General features: G+C 42.7%; 1 protein-coding gene across 1 annotated transcript in view; it reads left to right on the forward strand.

Annotated features, from left to right (window-relative positions):
- Window positions 1-21,127, forward strand: part of LOC134609299 (mucin-2-like) — a 32,696-nt gene that overhangs the window by 4,747 nt on the left and 6,822 nt on the right. Inside the window, exons 2-5 of the mRNA XM_063452978.1 lie at window positions 16,350-17,027; window positions 17,808-18,101; window positions 18,450-19,595; window positions 19,944-21,089. Of these exons, the coding sequence (XP_063309048.1) occupies window positions 16,350-17,027; window positions 17,808-18,101; window positions 18,450-19,595; window positions 19,944-21,089 (3,264 nt within the window). The remainder of the gene's footprint in view (window positions 1-16,349; window positions 17,028-17,807; window positions 18,102-18,449; window positions 19,596-19,943; window positions 21,090-21,127) is intronic.

Below are 21,127 nucleotides of genomic sequence, written 5' to 3' on the forward strand. Positions count from 1 at the left end.
AAGACATAGAACCAATAGATCCAGTGCTGAATACTGCGACATAGAACTAATAGATCTAGCGCTGAATACTGCGACATAGAACCAATAGATCCAGCGCTGAATACTGCGACATAGAACCAATAGATCCAGCGCTGAATATTGCGACATAGAACCAATAGATCCAGCACTGAATACTACGACATAGAACTAATAGATCAAGCGCTGAATACTAAGACATAGAACTCATAGATCCAGCGCTGAATACTGCAACATAAAACCAATAGATCCAGCGCTGAATACTACGACATAGAACTAATAGATCCAGCGCTGAATACTACGACATAGAACTAATAGATCCAGCGGTGAATACTGCGACATAGAACCAATAGATCCAGCACTGAATACTACGACATAGAACTAATAGATCAAGCGCTGAATACTAAGACATAGAACTCATAGATCCAGCGCTGAATACTAAGACATAAAACCAATAGATCCAGCGCTGAATACTACGACATAGAACTAATAGATCCAGCGCTGAATACTACGACATAGAACCAATAGATCAAGTGCTGAATACTACGACATAGAACCAATAGATCCAGCGTTGAATACTATGACATGGAACCAATAGATCCAGTGCTGAATACTACGACATAGAACTAACAGATCCAGCGCTGAATACTGCGACATAGAACCAATAGATCCAGCACTGAATACTACGACATAGAACCAATAGATCCAGCGCTGAATACTACGACATAGAACCAATAGATCCAGCGCTGAATACTAAGACATAGAACAAATAGATCCAGCGCTGAATACTGCGACATAGAATCAATAGATCCAGCGCTGAATACTAAGACATAGAACCAATAGATCCAGTGCTGAATACTGCGACATAGAACCAATAGATCCAGTGCTGAATACTACGACATAGAACTAATAGATCCAGCGCTGAATACTAAGACATAGAACCAATAGATCCAGTGCTGAATACTGCGACATAGAACCAATAGATCCAGCGCTGAATATTAAGACATAGAACCAATAGATCCAGCGCTGAATACTGCGACATAGAACCAATAGATCCAGCACTGAATACTACGACATAGAACTAATAGATCAAGCGCTGAATACTAAGACATAGAACTCATAGATCCAGCGCTGAATACTGCGACATAAAACCAATAGATCCAGCGCTGAATACTACGACATAGAACTAATAGATCCAGCGCTGAATACTACGATATAGAACTAATAGATCCAGCGGTGAATACTGCGACATAGAACTAATAGATCTAGCGCTGAATACTGCGACATAGAACCAATAGATCCAGCGCTGAATACTACAACATAGAACCAATAGATTAAGTGCTGAATACTACGACATAGAACCAATAGATCAAGTGCTGAATACTACGACATAGAACCAATAGATCCAGCGTTGAATACTATGACATGGAACCAATAGATCCAGTGCTGAATACTACGACATAGAACTAATAGATCCAGCGCTGAATACTGTGACATAGAACCAATAGATCCAGCACTGAATACTATGACATAGAACCAATAGATCCAGCGCTGAATACTACGACATAGAACCAATAGATCCAGCGCTGAATACTAAGACATAGAACCAATAGATCCAGTGCTGAATACTGCGACATAGAACTAATAGATCTAGCGCTGAATACTGCGACATAGAACCAATAGATCCAGCACTGAATACTACGACATAGAACCAATAGATCCAGCGCTGAATACTACGACATAGAACCAATAGATCCAGCGCTGAATACTGCGACATAGAACAAATAGATCCAGCGCTGAATACTGCGACATAGAATCAATAGATCCAGCGCTGAATACTAAGACATAGAACCAATAGATCCAGTGCTGAATACTGCGACATAGAACCAATAGATCCAGTGCTGAATACTACGACATAGAACTAATAGATCCAGCGCTGAATACTAAGACATAGAACCAATAGATCCAGTGCTGAATACTGCGACATAGAACCAATAGATCCAGCGCTGAATATTAAGACATAGAACCAATAGATCCAGCGCTGAATACTGCGACATAGAACCAATAGATCCAGCACTGAATACTACGACATAGAACTAATAGATCAAGCGCTGAATACTAAGACATAGAACTCATAGATCCAGCGCTTAATACTGCGACATAAAACCAATAGATCCAGCGCTGAATACTACGACATAGAACTAATAGATCCAGCGCTGAATACTACGATATAGAACTAATAGATCCAGCGGTGAATACTGCGACATAGAACTAATAGATCTAGCGCTGAATACTGCGACATAGAACCAATAGATCCAGCGCTGAATACTACAACATAGAACCAATAGATCAAGTGCTGAATACTACGACATAAAACTAATAGATCCAGCGCTGAATACCGCGACATAGAACTAATAGTTACAGCGCTGAATACTACGACATAGAACCAATAGATCCAGCGCTGAATACTATGACATAGAACCAATAGATCCAGCGCTGAATACTAAGACATAGAACTCATAGATCCAGCGCTGAATACTACGACATAGAACCAATAGATCCAGCGCTGAATACTAAGACATAGAACTCATAGATCCAGCGCTGAATATTACGACATAGAACCAAAAGATCCAGCGCTGAATACTGCGACATAGAACCAATAGATCAAGCGCTGAATACTGCGACATAGAACCAATAGATCCAGCGCTGAATACTAAGACATAGAACCAATAGATCCAGCGCTGAATACTGCGACATAGAACCAATAGATCCAGCGCTGAATACTACGACATAGAACCAATAGATCAAGTGCTGAATACTACGACATAGAACCAAAAGATCCAGCGCTGAATACCGCGACATAGAACTAATAGATCCAGCGCTGAATACTACGACATAGAACCAATAGATCCAGCGCTGAATACTACGACATAGAACCAATTGATCCAGCGCTGAATACTAAGACATAGAACCAATAGATCCAGCGCTGAATACTACGACATAGAACCAATAGATCCAGCGCTGAATACTAAGACATAGAACCAATAGATCCAGCACTGAATACTACGACATAGAACCAATAGATCAAGTGCTGAATACTAAGACATAGAACCAATAGATCCATCCAGGACAGATCAATAGGTCTATAACACTGTAACTGGATGCTGCTTTCTACTGCAAAATGTAATGAACAGAAAAACTGAATTATTGTTGAACCTGATATTTTATCCTATTTTGCAGATCCATTTCTAAATTACTACAATTGGGCATTCATTGAATAAACCTTGTAGATTTCTAACTTTGTAACAAGTTTTATTTTTCACTAATTCTGCATGTAGCCTGGTGTCTGTGTGGATGTTACAGGGCTGAGCGCTAAATACTGAGGTTACTAAAGTAAACAGTGGCTAATTGAAAAGTTATATTATAAATTCCAGCACAGATTTTCTTTATTATAATGACTATTTATAATACTTCAACTAATTTATTGTATTTTAAAGACACATTACTGGGAGTATAATTGCTGTGGAGCTCTGTTATACACTCAGACACATTACTGGGAGTATTATTACTGTGGAGCTCTGTTATACACTCAGACACATTACTGGGAGTATAATTGCTGTGGAGCTCTGTTATACACTCAGACACATTACTACGAGTATTATTGCTGGGGAGCTCTGTTATACACTCAGGCTCATTACTGGGAGTATTATTGCTGGGGAGCTCTGTTACACACTCAGACACATTACTGGGAGTATTATTGCTGTGGAGCTCTGTTATACACTCAGACACATTACTGGGAGTATTATCACTGGGGAGCTCTGTTATACACTCAGACACATTACTGGGAGTATAATTGCCGTGGAGCTCTGTTATACACTCAGACACATTACTGTGAGTATTATTGCTGGGGAGCTCTGTTATACACTCAGGCTCATTACTGGGAGTATTATTGCTGGGGAGCTCTGTTACACACTCAGACACATTACTGGGAGTATTATTGCTGGGGCGCTCTGTTATACACTCAGACACATTACTGGGAGTATTATTGCTGTGGAGCTCTGTTATACACTCAGACACATTACTGGGAGTATAATTGCTGTGGAGCTCTGTTATACACTCAGACACATTACTGGGAGTATTATTGCTGGGGAGCTCTGTTATACACTCAGACACATTACTGGGAGTATTATTGCTGGGGAGCTCTGTTATACACTCAGACACATTACTGGGAGTATTATTGCTGTATAGTTCTGTTATACACTCAGACATATTATTGGGAGTATTATTGCTGTGGAGCTCTGTTATACACTCAGACACATTACTGGGAGTATTATTACTGTGGAGCTCTGTTATACACTCAGTGACATAACTGGGAGTATTATTGCTGAGGAGCTCTGTTAAACACTCAGACACATTACTGGAAGTATTATTGCTGGGGAGCTCTGTTACACACTCATACACAATACTGGGAGTATTAATGCTGGGGAGCTCTGTTATACACTCAGACACATTACTGTGATTATTATTGCTGGGGAGCTCTGTTATACACTCAGCCTCATTACTGGGAGTATTATTGCTGGGGAGCTCTGTTACACACTCAGACACATTACTGGGAGTATTATTGCTGGGGCGCTCTGTTATACACTCAGACACATTACTGGGAGTATTATTGCTGTGGAGCTCTGTTATACACTCAGACACATTACTGGGAGTATAATTGCTGTGGAGCTCTGTTATACACTCAGACACATTACTGGGAGTATTAATGCTGGGGAGCTCTGTTATACACTCAGACACATTACTGGGAGTATTATTGCTGTATAGTTCTGTTACACACTCAGACACATTACTGGGAGTATTATTGCTGTGGAGCTCTGTTATACACTCAGACACATTACTGGGAGTATTATTACTGTGGAGCTCTGTTATACACTCAGTGACATAACTGGGAGTATTATTGCTGTGTAACTCTGTTATACACTCAGACACATTACTGGGAGTATTATTGCTGTGGAGCTCTGTTATACACTCAGACACATTACTGGGAGTATTATTGCTGTGGGGCTCTGTTATACACTCAGACACATTACTGGGAGTATTATTACTGTGGAGCTCTGTTATACACTCAGACACATTACTGGATGTATTATTGCTGGGGAGCTCTGTTACACACTCAGACACATTACTGGGAGTATTAATGCTGGGGAGCTCAGTTATACACTCAGACACATTACTGGGAGTATTATTACTGTGGAGCTCTGTTATACACTCAGACACATTACTGGGAGTATTATAGCTGTGGAGCTCTGTTATACACTCAAACACATTACTGGGAGCTTTATTGCTGTGGAGCTCTGTTACACACTCAGACACATTACTGGGAGTATTATTGCTGGGGTGCTCTGTTACACACTTAGACACATTACTGGGAGTATTATTGCTGTGGAGCTCTGTTATACACTCAGACACATTACTGGAAGTATTATTGCTGGGGAGCTCTGTTACACACTCAGACACATTACTGGGAGTATTAATGCTGAGGAGCTCAGTTATACACTCAGACACATTACTGGGAGTATTATTACTGTGGAGCTCTGTTATACACTCAGACACATTACTGGGAGTATTATAGCTGTGGAGCTCTGTTACACACTCAGACACATTACTGGGAGCTTTATTGCTGTGGAGCTCTGTTATACACTCAGACACATTACTGGGAGTATTATTGCTGTGGAGCTCTGTTATACACTCAGACACATTACTGGGAGTATAATTGCTGTGGAGCTCTGTTATACACTCAGACACATTACTGGGAGTATTATTGCTGGGGAGCTCTGTTATACACTCAGACACATTACTGGGAGTATTATTGCTGTATAGTTCTGTTACACACTCAGACACATTACTGGGAGTATTATTGCTGTGGAGCTCTGTTATACACTCAGACACATTACTGGGAGTATTATTACTGTGGAGCTCTGTTATACACTCAGTGACATAACTGGGAGTATTATTGCTGTGTAACTCTGTTATACACTCAGACACATTACTGGGAGTATTATTGCTGTGGAGCTCTGTTATACACTCAGACACATTACTGGGAGTATTATTGCTGTGGGGCTCTGTTATACACTCAGACACATTACTGGGAGTATTATTACTGTGGAGCTCTGTTATACACTCAGACACATTACTGGATGTATTATTGCTGGGGAGCTCTGTTACACACTCAGACACATTACTGGGAGTATTAATGCTGGGGAGCTCAGTTATACACTCAGACACATTACTGGGAGTATTATTACTGTGGAGCTCTGTTATACACTCAGACACATTACTGGGAGTATTATAGCTGTGGAGCTCTGTTATACACTCAAACACATTACTGGGAGCTTTATTGCTGTGGAGCTCTGTTACACACTCAGACACATTACTGGGAGTATTATTGCTGGGGTGCTCTGTTACACACTTAGACACATTACTGGGAGTATTATTGCTGTGGAGCTCTGTTATACACTCAGACACATTACTGGAAGTATTATTGCTGGGGAGCTCTGTTACACACTCAGACACATTACTGGGAGTATTAATGCTGAGGAGCTCAGTTATACACTCAGACACATTACTGGGAGTATTATTACTGTGGAGCTCTGTTATACACTCAGACACATTACTGGGAGTATTATAGCTGTGGAGCTCTGTTATACACTCAAACACATTACTGGGAGCTTTATTGCTGTGGAGCTCTGTTACACACTCAGACACATTACTGGGAGTATTATTGCTGGGGAGCTCTGTTACACACTCAGACACATTACTGGGAGTATTAATGCTGAGGAGCTCAGTTATACACTCAGACACATTACTGGAAGAATTATTGCTGGGGAGCTCTGTTACACACTTAGACACATTACTGGGAGTATTAATGCTGGGGAGCTCAGTTATACACTCAGACACATTACTGGGAGTATTATTGCTGTGGAGCTCTGTTATATACCCAGACACATTACTGGGAGTATTATTACTGTGGAGCTCTGTTATACACTCAGACACATTACTGGGAGTATTATAGCTGTGGAGCTCTGTTATACACTCAAACACATTACTGGGAGCGTTATTGCTGTGGAGCTCTGTTACACACTCAGACACATTACTGGGAGTATTATTGCTGGGGAGCTCAGTTACACACTCAGACACATTACTAGAAGTATTATTGCTGGGGAGCTCAGTTATACACTCATTCATATAACTGGGAGTATTATTGCTGGGGAGCTCTGTTATACACTCAGACACATTACTGGGAGTATTATTGCAGTGGAGCTCTTTTACACACTCAGACACATTACTGGAAGTATTATTGCTGGGGAGCTCAGTTATACACTCAGACACATTACTGGGAGTATTATTGCAGTGGAGCTCTGTGATACACTCATTCATATAACTGGGAGTATTATTGCTGGGGAGCTCTGTTATACATTCAGACACATTACTGGGAGTATTATTGATATGGAGCTCTGTTACACACTCGGACACAGCAACAATACAGAGCTCCTAGAAAAGAGGAGCATTAGGAGAGAAAAGAGGGACAGAGAAATTTGGGCCCATAATAGCGACTCCCCCTGTTATAAAGGGACATTTTGTTTTATAATACAGGGTCATATATTCTGGGTGTATGTATGGTGCCTCAATTAATGGCGTATAAATTTAAAATAAAGAGGTTACGAGGACAAAAAGCAGGCATGGGATATTTTCACAGAACTCTGCAATGTGTGAGACTGCTAGCAGATTAAGCCATGTTCCTGCTCATAGACTCTAAGGTTCATAGTTGAAACAACATAAAAAAGTGAAACAGGTTTTAGATGAGCTGCGCATATTCAAGACACGCTTGTAAAAGCTTTACAGCGAAAATAGATTCAGTGACATAGCTGAAATATACGGCATACCTTTTCTCTGATAATATCTGTTTCTATTATGGATACAAAAAGAACTGCACCTGTATAGATTATATATTGTTTATGATAAATTGCACTTTTGTACACATACCAAGGGTAAGGCCAGACAATGGGAAATTCTCACTTTATAATCAGAACACACAATCGCAAAAATAAAAAAATAATATCACGGTGCTTAACTTTTACTTAGGGTGCCTCTTACACATGATCCATTTACCTGTAAAATCCCATGAATTTAAACAGGTATTGGATGTCCTTAGTAAAAATGCTCCTTCCTGAGAAAAGTTGGGGGTCCTAAACTAATGAGTTATTATTATGATTATCATTGGTATTATTTGGGGTATTTATATAGCACTTGCTTATTCTGCAATGCTTTACATTAAAATGGGAATTTAACAAATGAGACAATAACAAAATGTTACAGGAACAATAAGTAAATGAGGACCTTGCTCAAACGAGCTTATAGTCTAGAGGAGGTAGTTGTCCATTGTGTTACACATTGCCTACAGGTCATTTATCCTTGTAGGTCAATTCTAATTTATCATCTGAATTAAACGGAAGGGATGCTACCTAATATCACAACATATGGATTCAAAACTGACAAAATCATATGAATAAAGGAAGAACTTACTAAAAACTCATCTGCAGTAAAAATCCAATAACTATATTAAAGAAAAACAATATCCGGCAACATAAAAAAAAAAAACCTTCATTGTATTCATAAAAACATAGAATGTGATGGCAGATAAGAAAACACTTCCTGATATTATTTTTAAATCTTTGCCCCCCTAATTTAATGTCCTCTTGTTGTGGTAGTTTTTCTTCTTTTAAATATAGTCTCCTCCTTTACTGTGTTGATTCCCTTTATGTATTTAAATATTTCCTCTAAGCTATACATGTTAAGTTCCCTTAACCTTTCCTGGTAAGTTTTATCCTGCAATCCATAAACCAGTTTAGTATCCTTTCTCTGAACTCTCTCTAAAGTATCAATATCCTTCTGGAGATACAGTCTCCAGTACTGCGTACTCCAAGTGAGGTCTCACCAGTGTTCTTGACAATGGCATAAGAACTTTCCAATTCAAAAAAGACAGTGGAATAAACTAGACATGTGCAATTCATTTCGTCCCGAATGTAAATTTGGCCGAATTTCGGCAATTCGGAAATTCGGATGCTTCTGAATGTACGAATTGCTGAATTTCTGAAGTGCCGAACCGAACCGTAGTGCCGAATTTCTGAAGTGCCGAAGTGCTTCAGATTTCTGAAAAGTGGCAAAACAAGAGAGGGAGGGAAAATGACATGAATGATGACAGGAATCTACCCCTAACTCTAACCCTAACCCTACCCCTAATCCTACCAATAAGTCTAGATGGGTAAGTGGTGGTTAGGGTTAGGGGTTAGGGTTAGTGAAGTCCCAAAGTCTTGAATTGCTGAGGTCCCGAATTGCTGAAGCCCCAAATTTCGTAAGTACCGATCCGAATTGCCGAAGTGCAGAATTTCGAAAGTGCCGAACCGAACCAAATTAAAGAATAAACTATAAATAAAATAAATAAAGAGATAAAGGAAATGTCTCCTAGATGTATATGGATCTCAATGAACCATTACTATATATACTACACATAAATGCAAGCAGCCGTCACTGGGCTTGTTTCCAATGTTGTCGGTAAATTTTACCAACATTTGATTAATTATCAAAACGAGCATAACAAGTGGCTCTTTCCTAGCTTCAAAATCTCACTACTAGTGACAGAGATTAACTGTCAGACATTACTATTAACAGTTCCCATAGACTATTATGGGAGTCGTTGACTGCCTGTTTTACCAGCAACAACTATTCCTCAAAGTGTAAAACCTGCTTCTGTGTGGTAGAAACAGACAAAATCAAAAAGACAACAAACCTTATACAGCGGTAGTGATGTCGCGAACATAAAATTTTTGGTTCGCGAATGGCAAACGCGAACTTCTGCAAACGTTCACGAACCGGCGAACGTGGCGAACCGCCATAGACTTCAATGTGCAGGCAAATTTTAAAACCCACAGGGACTCTTTCTGGCCACAATAGTGATGGAAAAGTTGTTTCAAGGGGACTAACATGTGGACTGTGGCATGCCGGAGGGGGATCCATGGAAAAACTCCCATGGAAAATTACACAGTTGATGCAGAGTCTGGTTTTAATCCACAAAGGGCAGAAATCACCTAACATTCCTAAATCACAATGGATATGGATTGACACCTGACATATGACATATTGAGACCTTGACATATGGATTGACACCTGTCCTCAGAGACCCTGATACACACTGACACAGAGCAGAATAGGGACTGTTCCCCCTACATAGGGTCACTTGGCAGATATGGATTGACACCTATCTTAATGATCCCTGATACACACTAGAACAGAGCAGAATAGGGACTGTTCCCCCTACATAGGGTCACTTGGCAGATATGGTTTGACACCTGTCCTCAGAGACCCTGATACACACTGACACAGAGCAGAATAGGGACTGTTCCCCCTACATAGGGTCACTTGGCAGATATGGATTGACACCTATCCTAATGATCCCTGATACACACTGACACAGAGCAGAATAGGGACTGTTCCCCCTACATAGGGTCACTTGGCAGATATGGATTGACACCTGTCCTCAGAGACCCTGATACACACTGACACAGAGCAGAATAGGGACTGTTCCTCCTACATAGGGTCACTTGGCAGATATGGATTGACACCTATCCAAATGATCCCTGATACACACTGAAACAGAGCAGAATAGGGACTGTTCCCCCTACATAGGGTCACTTGGCAGATATGGATTGACACCTGTCCTCAGGGACCCTGATACACACTGACACAGAGCAGAATAGGGACTGTCCCCCCTACATAGGGTCACTTGGCATATATGGATTGACACATGTCCTCAGAGACCCTGACACACACTGACACAGAGCAGAATAGGGACTGTTCCCCCTACATAGGGTCACTTGGCAGATATGGATTGACACCTATCCTAATGATCCCTGATACACACTGACACAGAGCAGAATAGGGACTGTTCCCCCTACATAGGGTCACTTGGCAGATATGGATTGACACCTGTCCTCAGGGACCCTGATACACACTGACACAGAGCAGAATAGGTACTGTTCCCCCTACATAGGGTCACTTGGCAGATATGGATTGACACCTGTCTTCAGAGACCCTGATACACACTGACACAGAGCAGAATAGGGACTGTTCCCCCTACATAGGGTCACTTGGCAGATATGTATTGACATCTGTCCTCAGAGACCCTGATACACACTGACACAGAGCAGAATAGGGACTGTTCCCCCTACATAGAGTCACTTGGCAGATATGGATTGACACCTGTCCTCAGGGACCCTGATACACACTGACACAGAGCAGAATATGGACTGTTCTTCCTACATAGGGTCACTTGGCAGATATGGATTGACACCTGTCCTCAGAGACCCTGATACACACTGACACAGAGCAGAATAGGGAATATTCACTAAATGCCAAACATTGTTATACAGGGGAATATTCAGTAAATAAGGATTAGGGGGGGACCTACTGTCTTCCCCCCTGACCCCCACCCCTGCGCGGTGGGTGGGGGCCATAAATCACAATGGGGGGACCTACTGTCCTCCCGCCCGCCCCCACCCGTGAGCGATGGGTGGGGGCCATAAAAATAATGATGGGGGGACCTACTGTATGATGTTGTATCGATCAGGTAGTGTAAGGGTTACGCCCGCTTCACAGTGACAGACCAAACTCCCCGTTTAACGCACCGGAAACAACCGCAAACAAAAGTCCATTTGCACAACCGCAAACTCCCTATTTGCACAACCGCAAACTCCCTATTTGCACAAGGTTGGATACCAAGCTAGCCATGTCCGTTCCTTGTCCTCACTGATGTCATTGAAGGTCTCTTCCTCCACCCAGCCACGTACAACACCAAGGGTCCCCGAAAGGTGACAACAAGCCCCCTGGGACGCCTGCTGTGTTTGGTCTTCCACCTCCTCAAAGCCACCTTCCTCTTCTGACTCCTCTTCTTCAGACTCCTCTCTCTGCGTTGCCTCTCTGTGCGTTATTATAAGGTGTGTTAAGTAGTACTATTCTTATCAGTTTAATCCCTGTTACTAGTAGAGGACTATTTCCTTGTTTCGCCAAACCCCTTCAAAGATGGAAAAAGCGGTATGAGTGGAAGAAACAAGGAAATGTGGTCAGGTGGCGGTGCCAGCCCCACCGAGGGCTTGTACTCAGGTATGCTAATAAACTGAAAAAAGAGAAATCTCCCTAGAAGGAGATCTAAAACTGGCATAGGAAAAGGTTAGACAACTATAATAAAGTGATACCTATAAATCCTATTGAGCATAGGTGTATAATAGAGGGAGAAAGGGAAAGCAGAGTAATGCTTCCTAATACCGTGGTTAGTACCCTTTGTTAAAGTTAATTGAGTAATGGACAAAAGTCTTTATTGTATCATTTATAAACAAAGGGATACTATACTGATTCCCCTATAGTGGCTAATTGTGTAATAATGGTAATACTATTACCTATTATATAATATTGCCAGGGGCAAGGAAATTTCCTCTAAATAGATGGGTATAGGCAGAGAGTATGGAGACCGGAGTGATGCTGTCATAAAAAGTGTCAATAAGGTGATATAAAGTTAAATGTATCACAGACACACAGCCACCCTTTCTCTTAGCTAGTTTCCAGAAATGCTGGATATTTAGAAGGGCTATAAAGACTCAGAGAGGTCTAAGAAGAATCCTCTAAACTAGCCCTAATCTCCTTAAACACCTTCAAGGGTGTTCTAAGCTAAATCTCAATCTAAACGTTTAGATGACTGCCTGATTTCCCATCACAGATGCTGGCTAGGAATAACAGTGTGCAAGACAAAAAGTGGGTCTAAGTGGCCATAGTGCAGTAAAGTGTCCCTAGTGAAGTGAAAAAGAGAATAACGAGCTGGCGCCCAAGAGAATAACGAGCTGGCGCCCTATCAGGGGACGTGTATATGGCATCGATTTTAGGAACCGGGAGATGGAAAAAGATGCTTGGTCGGTCCTCCTACTTCAAATTTGGGACACTGCGCGTGCAAGCTAATGTGCCACCAGATAGGAGTGGTATGTTAAGTAGTACTATTCCTATCAGTTTAATCCCTTTTATGTGCCTTTTTTTTGGTTTGGTTTTTGAAGCCACAGTGCAGCACCAGAGGACCGAAAAATTAGGCATGTACACATGCCTGAAAAATTAGGTATTGTTGCAGCCGCTGCTGTAGCAGCGGCCATAAAAATTGATGTTTGTTTCCCAGGCAGAAAGTGCCCTAAAACATTGCGGCTTGAACCCTAGTTGATGGCAGATAAGTCACGCAAGTTAACCGGCATTCAGAGCTAAAATACAGCAGCGTGTGGACCATTTTTAGCCCAAGGCAGCTCATCTCATCAGGCCTTTTTTAGTCGAATGTATCGCTCAGTGTCAGTCCCTTCGGGATCCATCCCTCATTCATCTTAATAAAGGTGAGGTAATCTAGACTTTTTGACCTTCGCGACTTTTCTTCTCAGTGACAATACCTCCTGCTGCACTGAAGGTCCTTTCTGACAGGACACTTGAAGCGTGGCAGGCCAGAAGTTCTATCGCAAATTGGGATAGCTCAGGCCACAGGTCAAGCCTGCACACCCAGTTGTCAAGGGGTTCATCGCTCCTCAGAGTGTCAATATCTGCAGTTAAGGCGAGGTAGTCTGCTACCTGTCGGTCGAGTCGTTCTCTGAGGGTGGATCCCAAAGGGCTGTGGCGATGCGTAGGACTTAAAAAGTTCCGCATGTCCTCCATCAACAATACGTCTTTAAAGCATCCTGTCCTTGCCGGCGTGGTCGTGGGAGGAGGAGGATGACTTTCACCTCTTCCCCTGTTAGATTCCCGTTGTGCTGTGACATCACCCTTATACGCTGTGTAAAGCATACTTTTTCATTTATTTTGCAAATGCTGCATCCTTTCCGACTTGTTGTAATTCGGTAACATTTCCGCCACTTTCTGCTTATACCGGGGGTCTAGTAGCGTGGACACCCAGTACAGGTCGTTCTCCTTCAGCCTTTTTATACGAGGGTCCCTCAACAGGCACGACAGCATGAAAGACCCCATTTGCACAAGGTTGGATGCCGAGCTACTCATTTCACGTTCCTCCTCCTCAGTGATCTCAATGAAGGTATGTTCTTCCCCCCAGCCACGTACAACACCATGGGTACCAGATAGGTGACAATGAGCACCCTAGGATGCCTGTTGTGGTTGGTCTTCCTCCTCCTCCTCAAAGTCACATTCCTCCTCTGACTCCTCTTCCTCACAATCTTCTTCCAGCGTTGCCGCAGGTCCAGCAAGCGATGCTGATAAGGCTGTTTCTGGTGGTGATGGTGACCACAACTCTTCCTCTTCCTCTTCACGCTCATCTACGGCCTGATCCAGCACTCTTCGCAGGGCATGCTCCAGGAAGAAAACTAATGGTATGATGTCGCTGATGGTGCCTTCGGTGCGACTGACTAGGTTTGTCACCTCCTCAAAAGGACGCATGAGCCTACAGGCATTGCGCATGAGCGTCCAGTAACGTGGCAAAAAAAATCCCAGCTCCCCAGAGGCTGTGCTAGCACCCCGGTCATACAAATATTCATTAACAGCTTTTTCTTGTTGGAGCAGGCGGTCGAACATTAGGAGTGTTGAATTCCAACGTGTCGGGCTGTCGCAAATCAAGCGCCTCACTGGCATGTTGTTTCGCCGCTGGAAATCTGCAAAGTGCGCCATGGCCGTGTAGGAACGCCTGAAATGGCCACACACCTTCCTGGCCTGCTTCAGGACATCCTGTAAGCCTGTGTACTTATGCACAAAGCGTTGTACGATCAGATTACACACATGTGCCATGCACGGCACATGTGTCAACTTGCCCAACTTCAATGCCGCCAACAAATTTGTTCCGTTGTCACAAACCACTTTGCCGATATCCAGTTGCTGCGGAGTCAGCCACTTTTCCACCTGTGCGTTCAGGGCAGACAGGAGTGCTTGTCCCGTGTGACTCTCTGCTTTCAAGCAAGTCAAACCCAAGATGGCGTGACACTGCCGTATCCGGGATGTGGAATAGTACCTTGGGAGCTGGGGGTATGCCGTTGATGTGACGCAAGACACAGCAGCAGAAGAGGACTCACCCGAGGAGGTTATGGAAGAGGATGGAGTAGGAGGAGTAGAGGAGGTGGCAGCAGGCCTGCCTGCAATTCGTGGCGGTGTCACCAACTCCTCTGCAATGCCACGCATTCCTTGCTTGTCAGCCGTCAGCAGGTTTACCCAATGCGCAGTGTAGGTGATATACCTGCCCTGACCATGCTTTGCAGACCAGGTATCAGTGATCAGATGGACCCTTGCCCCAACACTGTGTGCCAGACATGCCATGACTTCCTTTTGCACAATCGGTACAGGTTGGGGATTGCCTTTTGTGCAAAGAAATTTTGTCCGGGTACCTTCCACTGCGGTGTCCCAATAGCTACAAATTTTTGCAACAATGTATAGTAAAGTTTCTAATAAATAGAACATTTCTGTAGAATTGATACATATTCACTACTTTACTGATACATTACAAAGTAAAATATTGGCAACAATAATAGATAATCCCCTATAAATAGGCAAATAAAAATAACGTGAATCAACTTCCCCTTTTTGCTTCGATAGAAGTACCAGTATCCTAGATACCTAAGGTAGATCAGAAAAGGACAGTACTCCTCTGGTCTGTCCCCTTACTTTGGATAATATTGTATCTAGAGAGCATTTAGCTCTCAGCTTTTTATTAATCTATTTTGCTGTTTGTTTAGCGTGTGTTTGTCATTTACATGTATTTACACTAGGTGAAAATGTATTTTTTGCGTGTTTTATTTCATTCTTCAGTAACTAATAAACGTTAGGATATACACATTTTGACCGTACCCTTACAAACTCCTCCTTTTGTTCACTTAAGTTTTGATTTAAAATAAAGGGGTTAACCTCCACACAGGAGTTTATACCTCTATTTGTTACAATTTTGATTAAAGGACCACTATAGACACCCAGACCACTTCAGCTCAATAACCCCTTCAGCCTAGCGGGAGGGGGGCCCTTAGGGTGGGGTGGACCTAATGACCCTATAGTAGTATAGTAAATTTGTTTTCCTGGCACTATAGTGCTCCTTTATTTTATTGTATAAAACAATTTGTTTATACATAATACAAACTGAATGAAATAAAAATGAATAAAAAAACAAGTTTCAATCCAAGCTCACACACTCTAGACACTAGTCTAATTTAACTTATGTTTCATATGCAATTAAGAATATACACTAACAAAACATGTTCACACTTCTCTTCTAGGCATTTTGCCCACATTTGGACAGAATACAAGCCCAGGGTCTGGGTCTACTCTATATGGACCCCTCATCACTGCTCCCACTGGAACTGATAATACAGGAAGCTCTATCACTACATCAAATAATGAGTATACTATCTGTATAGAAGTAAAAGCCACCTCTGAATCTGTTAGTACTACGAGACGTGTCACATTAACTCAACCTGGAACCGGAACAGATCTTAATACAAGTACAGGAACCAGCAATATTACTGTATCATACAGCTCAACTAATACCACTGGTGGAATAGGAACAAAGAGCCCAACTGCCACCGCTATCAGTGTTGGAACTATAGCAGGAGATCAGTCCAGCACTCTTACTGAATCACATAGCCCAACCACCACCAGTGCCACTACTGGACCTGGTACTGAAACCAGTTCTATTGCTGACTCACATAGCCTAACTGCCACATATGACACTGCTGGATCTGGTACTGCAACTGAAACCAGTAATAGTACTTTTTCACAGAGCCAAACAACCACCGGAACCACATCTGTAGCTGGTGCTACAGCTGAGACCAGTACTACTACTGAGTCACATAGCCCAAATGTCACAATTACCACTGCTAAAACCAATTCAGGATCAGAAACCAGTGCAGTTACTGAGTCCCGGAGCCCAACTACAACTAGTATTACTGCTGGACCTAATACAACAGCCGAAACCAATACTCTTAGTGAGTTACAAAGCTCAACCACCACTAGCATCACTGCTGGACCCGGCACTACAGTTGAAACCATTACTAATACAGAGTTATATAGCCCGACCTCCAACAATACCACATCTGGACCTGATACTACAACTGAAACCAGTACTACTCCTGAGTTACATAGCCCAATTGTCACAATTACCACTGCTGGATCTGGTAGTACAGCTGAAACCAGTAATATTACTGAGTTAAAAAACGATACCACCAATGCTGAAACTAATGCAGGTTCAGAAACCAGTGCTGTTACTGAACCTCAGAGCCCAACTACAACTAGTATTACTGCTGGACCTAAAACAACAGCTGAAGCCAATACTATTACTGAATTACCTAGCATAACCACAATTGGCGCCACTGCTGGACCCGTCACTACAGCTGAAACCATTACTAATACTGAGTATTATAGTCCAACCACCACTATCAGTACCACTGCTGGACCCAGCACTATAGCTGAAACCAGTACTAATACTGAGTTATATAGCCCGACCTCCAATAATACTACATCTGTAGCTGGTATTACAGCTAAAATCAGCACTACTACTGAGTTACAAAGCCCAATTGCCACAAGCACCACATCTGGTTATAGAGCTGAAACCAGTAATATTGCTGAGTTACAAAGCCATACCACCACCAGTAATATTGCAGAAACTAATACAGGATCAGAAACCAGTGCTGTCATCGAGTCCCAGAGCCCAACTACAACTAGTGCTACTGCTGGACCTAATACAACAGCTGAAACCAATACTGTTACTGAATCACCTAGCCTAACCACCACTGGCACCACTGCTGAACCCGGCACTACAAGTGAAACAAGTAATACCGGTGTTACTGAGTTACAAAGCCATACCACCACCAGTAATATTGCTGTAACACATGCAGGATCAGAAACCAGTGCTGTTACTGAGTTCCAGAGCCCAACTACAGCTAGTATCACTGGTGGACTTAATACAACAGCTGAAACCAATACTAGTACTGAATCACCTAGCCTAACCACCATTGGCACCACTGCTGGACCTGGCACTATAGCTGAAAATATAACTGCTACAACCACCACTATCAGTACCACTGCTGGACCCAGCGCTACAGCTGAAACCAGTACTAATACTGAGTTACATAGCTCAAGTGTCCCAATTACAACAGCTGTACCTGGTACTACAGTTGAGACCAGTACTACTACTGAGTCACATAGCCCAAATGTCACAATTACCACTGCTAAAACCAATGCAGGATCAGAAACCAGTGCAGTTACTGAGTCCCGGAGCCCAACTACAAGTAGTATTACTGCTGGACTTAATACAACAGCTGAAACCAATACTCTTAGTGAGTTACAAAGCTCAACCACCACTAGCATCACTGCTGGACCCGGCACTACAGTTGAAACCATTACTAATACGGAGTTATATAGCCCGACCTCCAACAATACCACATCTGGACCTGATACTACAACTGAAACCAGTACTACTACTGAGTTACATAGCCCAATTGTCACAATTACCACTGCTGGATCTGGTAGTACAGCTGAAACCAGTAATATTACTGAGTTAAAAAACGATACCACCAATGCTGAAACTAATGCAGGTTCAGAAACCAGTGCTGTTACTGAACCTCAGAGCCCAACTACAACTAGTATTACTGCTGGACCTAAAACAACAGCTGTAGCCAATACTATTACTGAATTACCTAGCATAACCACAATTGGCGCCACTGCTGGACCCGTCACTACAGCTGAAACCATTACTAATACTGAGTATTATAGTCCAACCACCACTATCAGTACCACTGCTGGACCCAGCGCTATAGCTGAAACCAGTACTAATACTGAGTTATATAGCCCGACCTCCAATAATACTACATCTGTAGCTGGTATTACAGCTAAAATCATTACTACTACTGAGTTACAAAGCCCAGTTGCCACTATTACCACTGCTGGACCCGGCACTACAGTTGAAACTATTGCTAATACTGAGTTAGATAGCCTGACCTCCAACAGTACCACATCTGTAGCTGGTACTACAGCTAAAATCAGCACTACTACTGAGTTACAAAGCCCAATTGCCACAAGCACCACATCTGGTTATAGAGCTGAAACCAGTAATATTGCTGAGTTACAAAGCCATACCACCACCAGTAGTATTGCAGAAACTAATACAGGATCAGAAACCAGTGCTGTCACCGAGTCCCAGAGCCCAACTACAACTAGTGTTACTGCTGGACCAAACACAACAGCTGAAACCAATACTGTTACTGAATCACCTAGCCTAACCACCACTGGCACCACTGCTGAACCCGGCACTACAAGTGAAACAAGTAATACCGGTGTTACTGAGTTACAAAGCCATACCACCACCAGTAATATTGCTGTAACACATGCAGGATCAGAAACCAGTGCTGTTACTGAGTTCCAGAGCCCAACTACAGCTAGTATCACTGGTGGACTTAATACAACAGCTGAAACCAATACTAGTACTGAATCACCTAGCCTAACCACCATTGGCACCACTGCTGGACCTGGCACTATAGCTGAAAATATAACTGCTACAACCACCACTATCAGTACCACTGCTGGACCCAGCGCTACAGCTGAAACCAGTACTAATACTGAGTTACATAGCTCAAGTGTCCCAATTACAACAGCTGTACCTGGTACTACAGTTGAGACCAGTACTACTACTGAGTCACATAGCCCAAATGTCACAATTACCACTGCTAAAACCAATGCAGGATCAGAAACCAGTGCAGTTACTGAGTCCCGGAGCCCAACTACAAGTAGTATTACTGCTGGACTTAATACAACAGCTGAAACCAATACTCTTAGTGAGTTACAAAGCTCAACCACCACTAGCATCACTGCTGGACCCGGCACTACAGTTGAAACCATTACTAATACGGAGTTATATAGCCCGACCTCCAACAATACCACATCTGGACCTGATACTACAACTGAAACCAGTACTACTACTGAGTTACATAGCCCAATTGTCACAATTACCACTGCTGGATCTGGTAGTACAGCTGAAACCAGTAATATTACTGAGTTAAAAAACGATACCACCAATGCTGAAACTAATGCAGGTTCAGAAACCAGTGCTGTTACTGAACCTCAGAGCCCAACTACAACTAGTATTACTGCTGGACCTAAAACAACAGCTGTAGCCAATACTATTACTGAATTACCTAGCATAACCACAATTGGCGCCACTGCTGGACCCGTCACTACAGCTGAAACCATTACTAATACTGAGTATTATAGTCCAACCACCACTATCAGTACCACTGCTGGACCCAGCGCTATAGCTGAAACCAGTACTAATACTGAGTTATATAGCCCGACCTCCAATAATACTACATCTGTAGCTGGTATTACAGCTAAAATCATTACTACTACTGAGTTACAAAGCCCAGTTGCCACTATTACCACTGCTGGACCCGGCACTACAGTTGAAACTATTGCTAATACTGAGTTAGATAGCCTGACCTCCAACAGTACCACATCTGTAGCTGGTACTACAGCTAAAATCAGCACTACTACTGAGTTACAAAGCCCAATTGCCACAAGCACCACATCTGGTTATAGAGCTGAAACCAGTAATATTGCTGAGTTACAAAGCCATACCACCACCAGTAGTATTGCAGAAACTAATACAGGATCAGAAACCAGTGCTGTCACCGAGTCCCAGAGCCCAACTACAACTAGTGTTACTGCTGGACCAAACACAACAGCTGAAACCAATACTGTTACTGAATCACCTAGCCTAACCACCACTGGCACCACTGCTGAACCCGGCACTACAAGTGAAACAAGTAATACCGGTGTTACTGAGTTACAAAGCCATACCACCACCAGTAATATTGCTGTAACACATGCAGGATCAGAAACCAGTGCTGTTACTGAGTTCCAGAGCCCAACTACAGCTAGTATCACTGGTGGACTTAATACAACAGCTGAAACCAATACTAGTACTGAATCACCTAGCCTAACCACCATTGGCACCACTGCTGGACCTGGCACTATAGCTGAAAATATAACTGCTACAACCACC

The sequence above is a fragment of the Pelobates fuscus genome, chromosome 4 (assembly GCF_036172605.1).
Source record: "Pelobates fuscus isolate aPelFus1 chromosome 4, aPelFus1.pri, whole genome shotgun sequence".
NCBI lineage: Eukaryota > Metazoa > Chordata > Amphibia > Anura > Pelobatidae > Pelobates > Pelobates fuscus.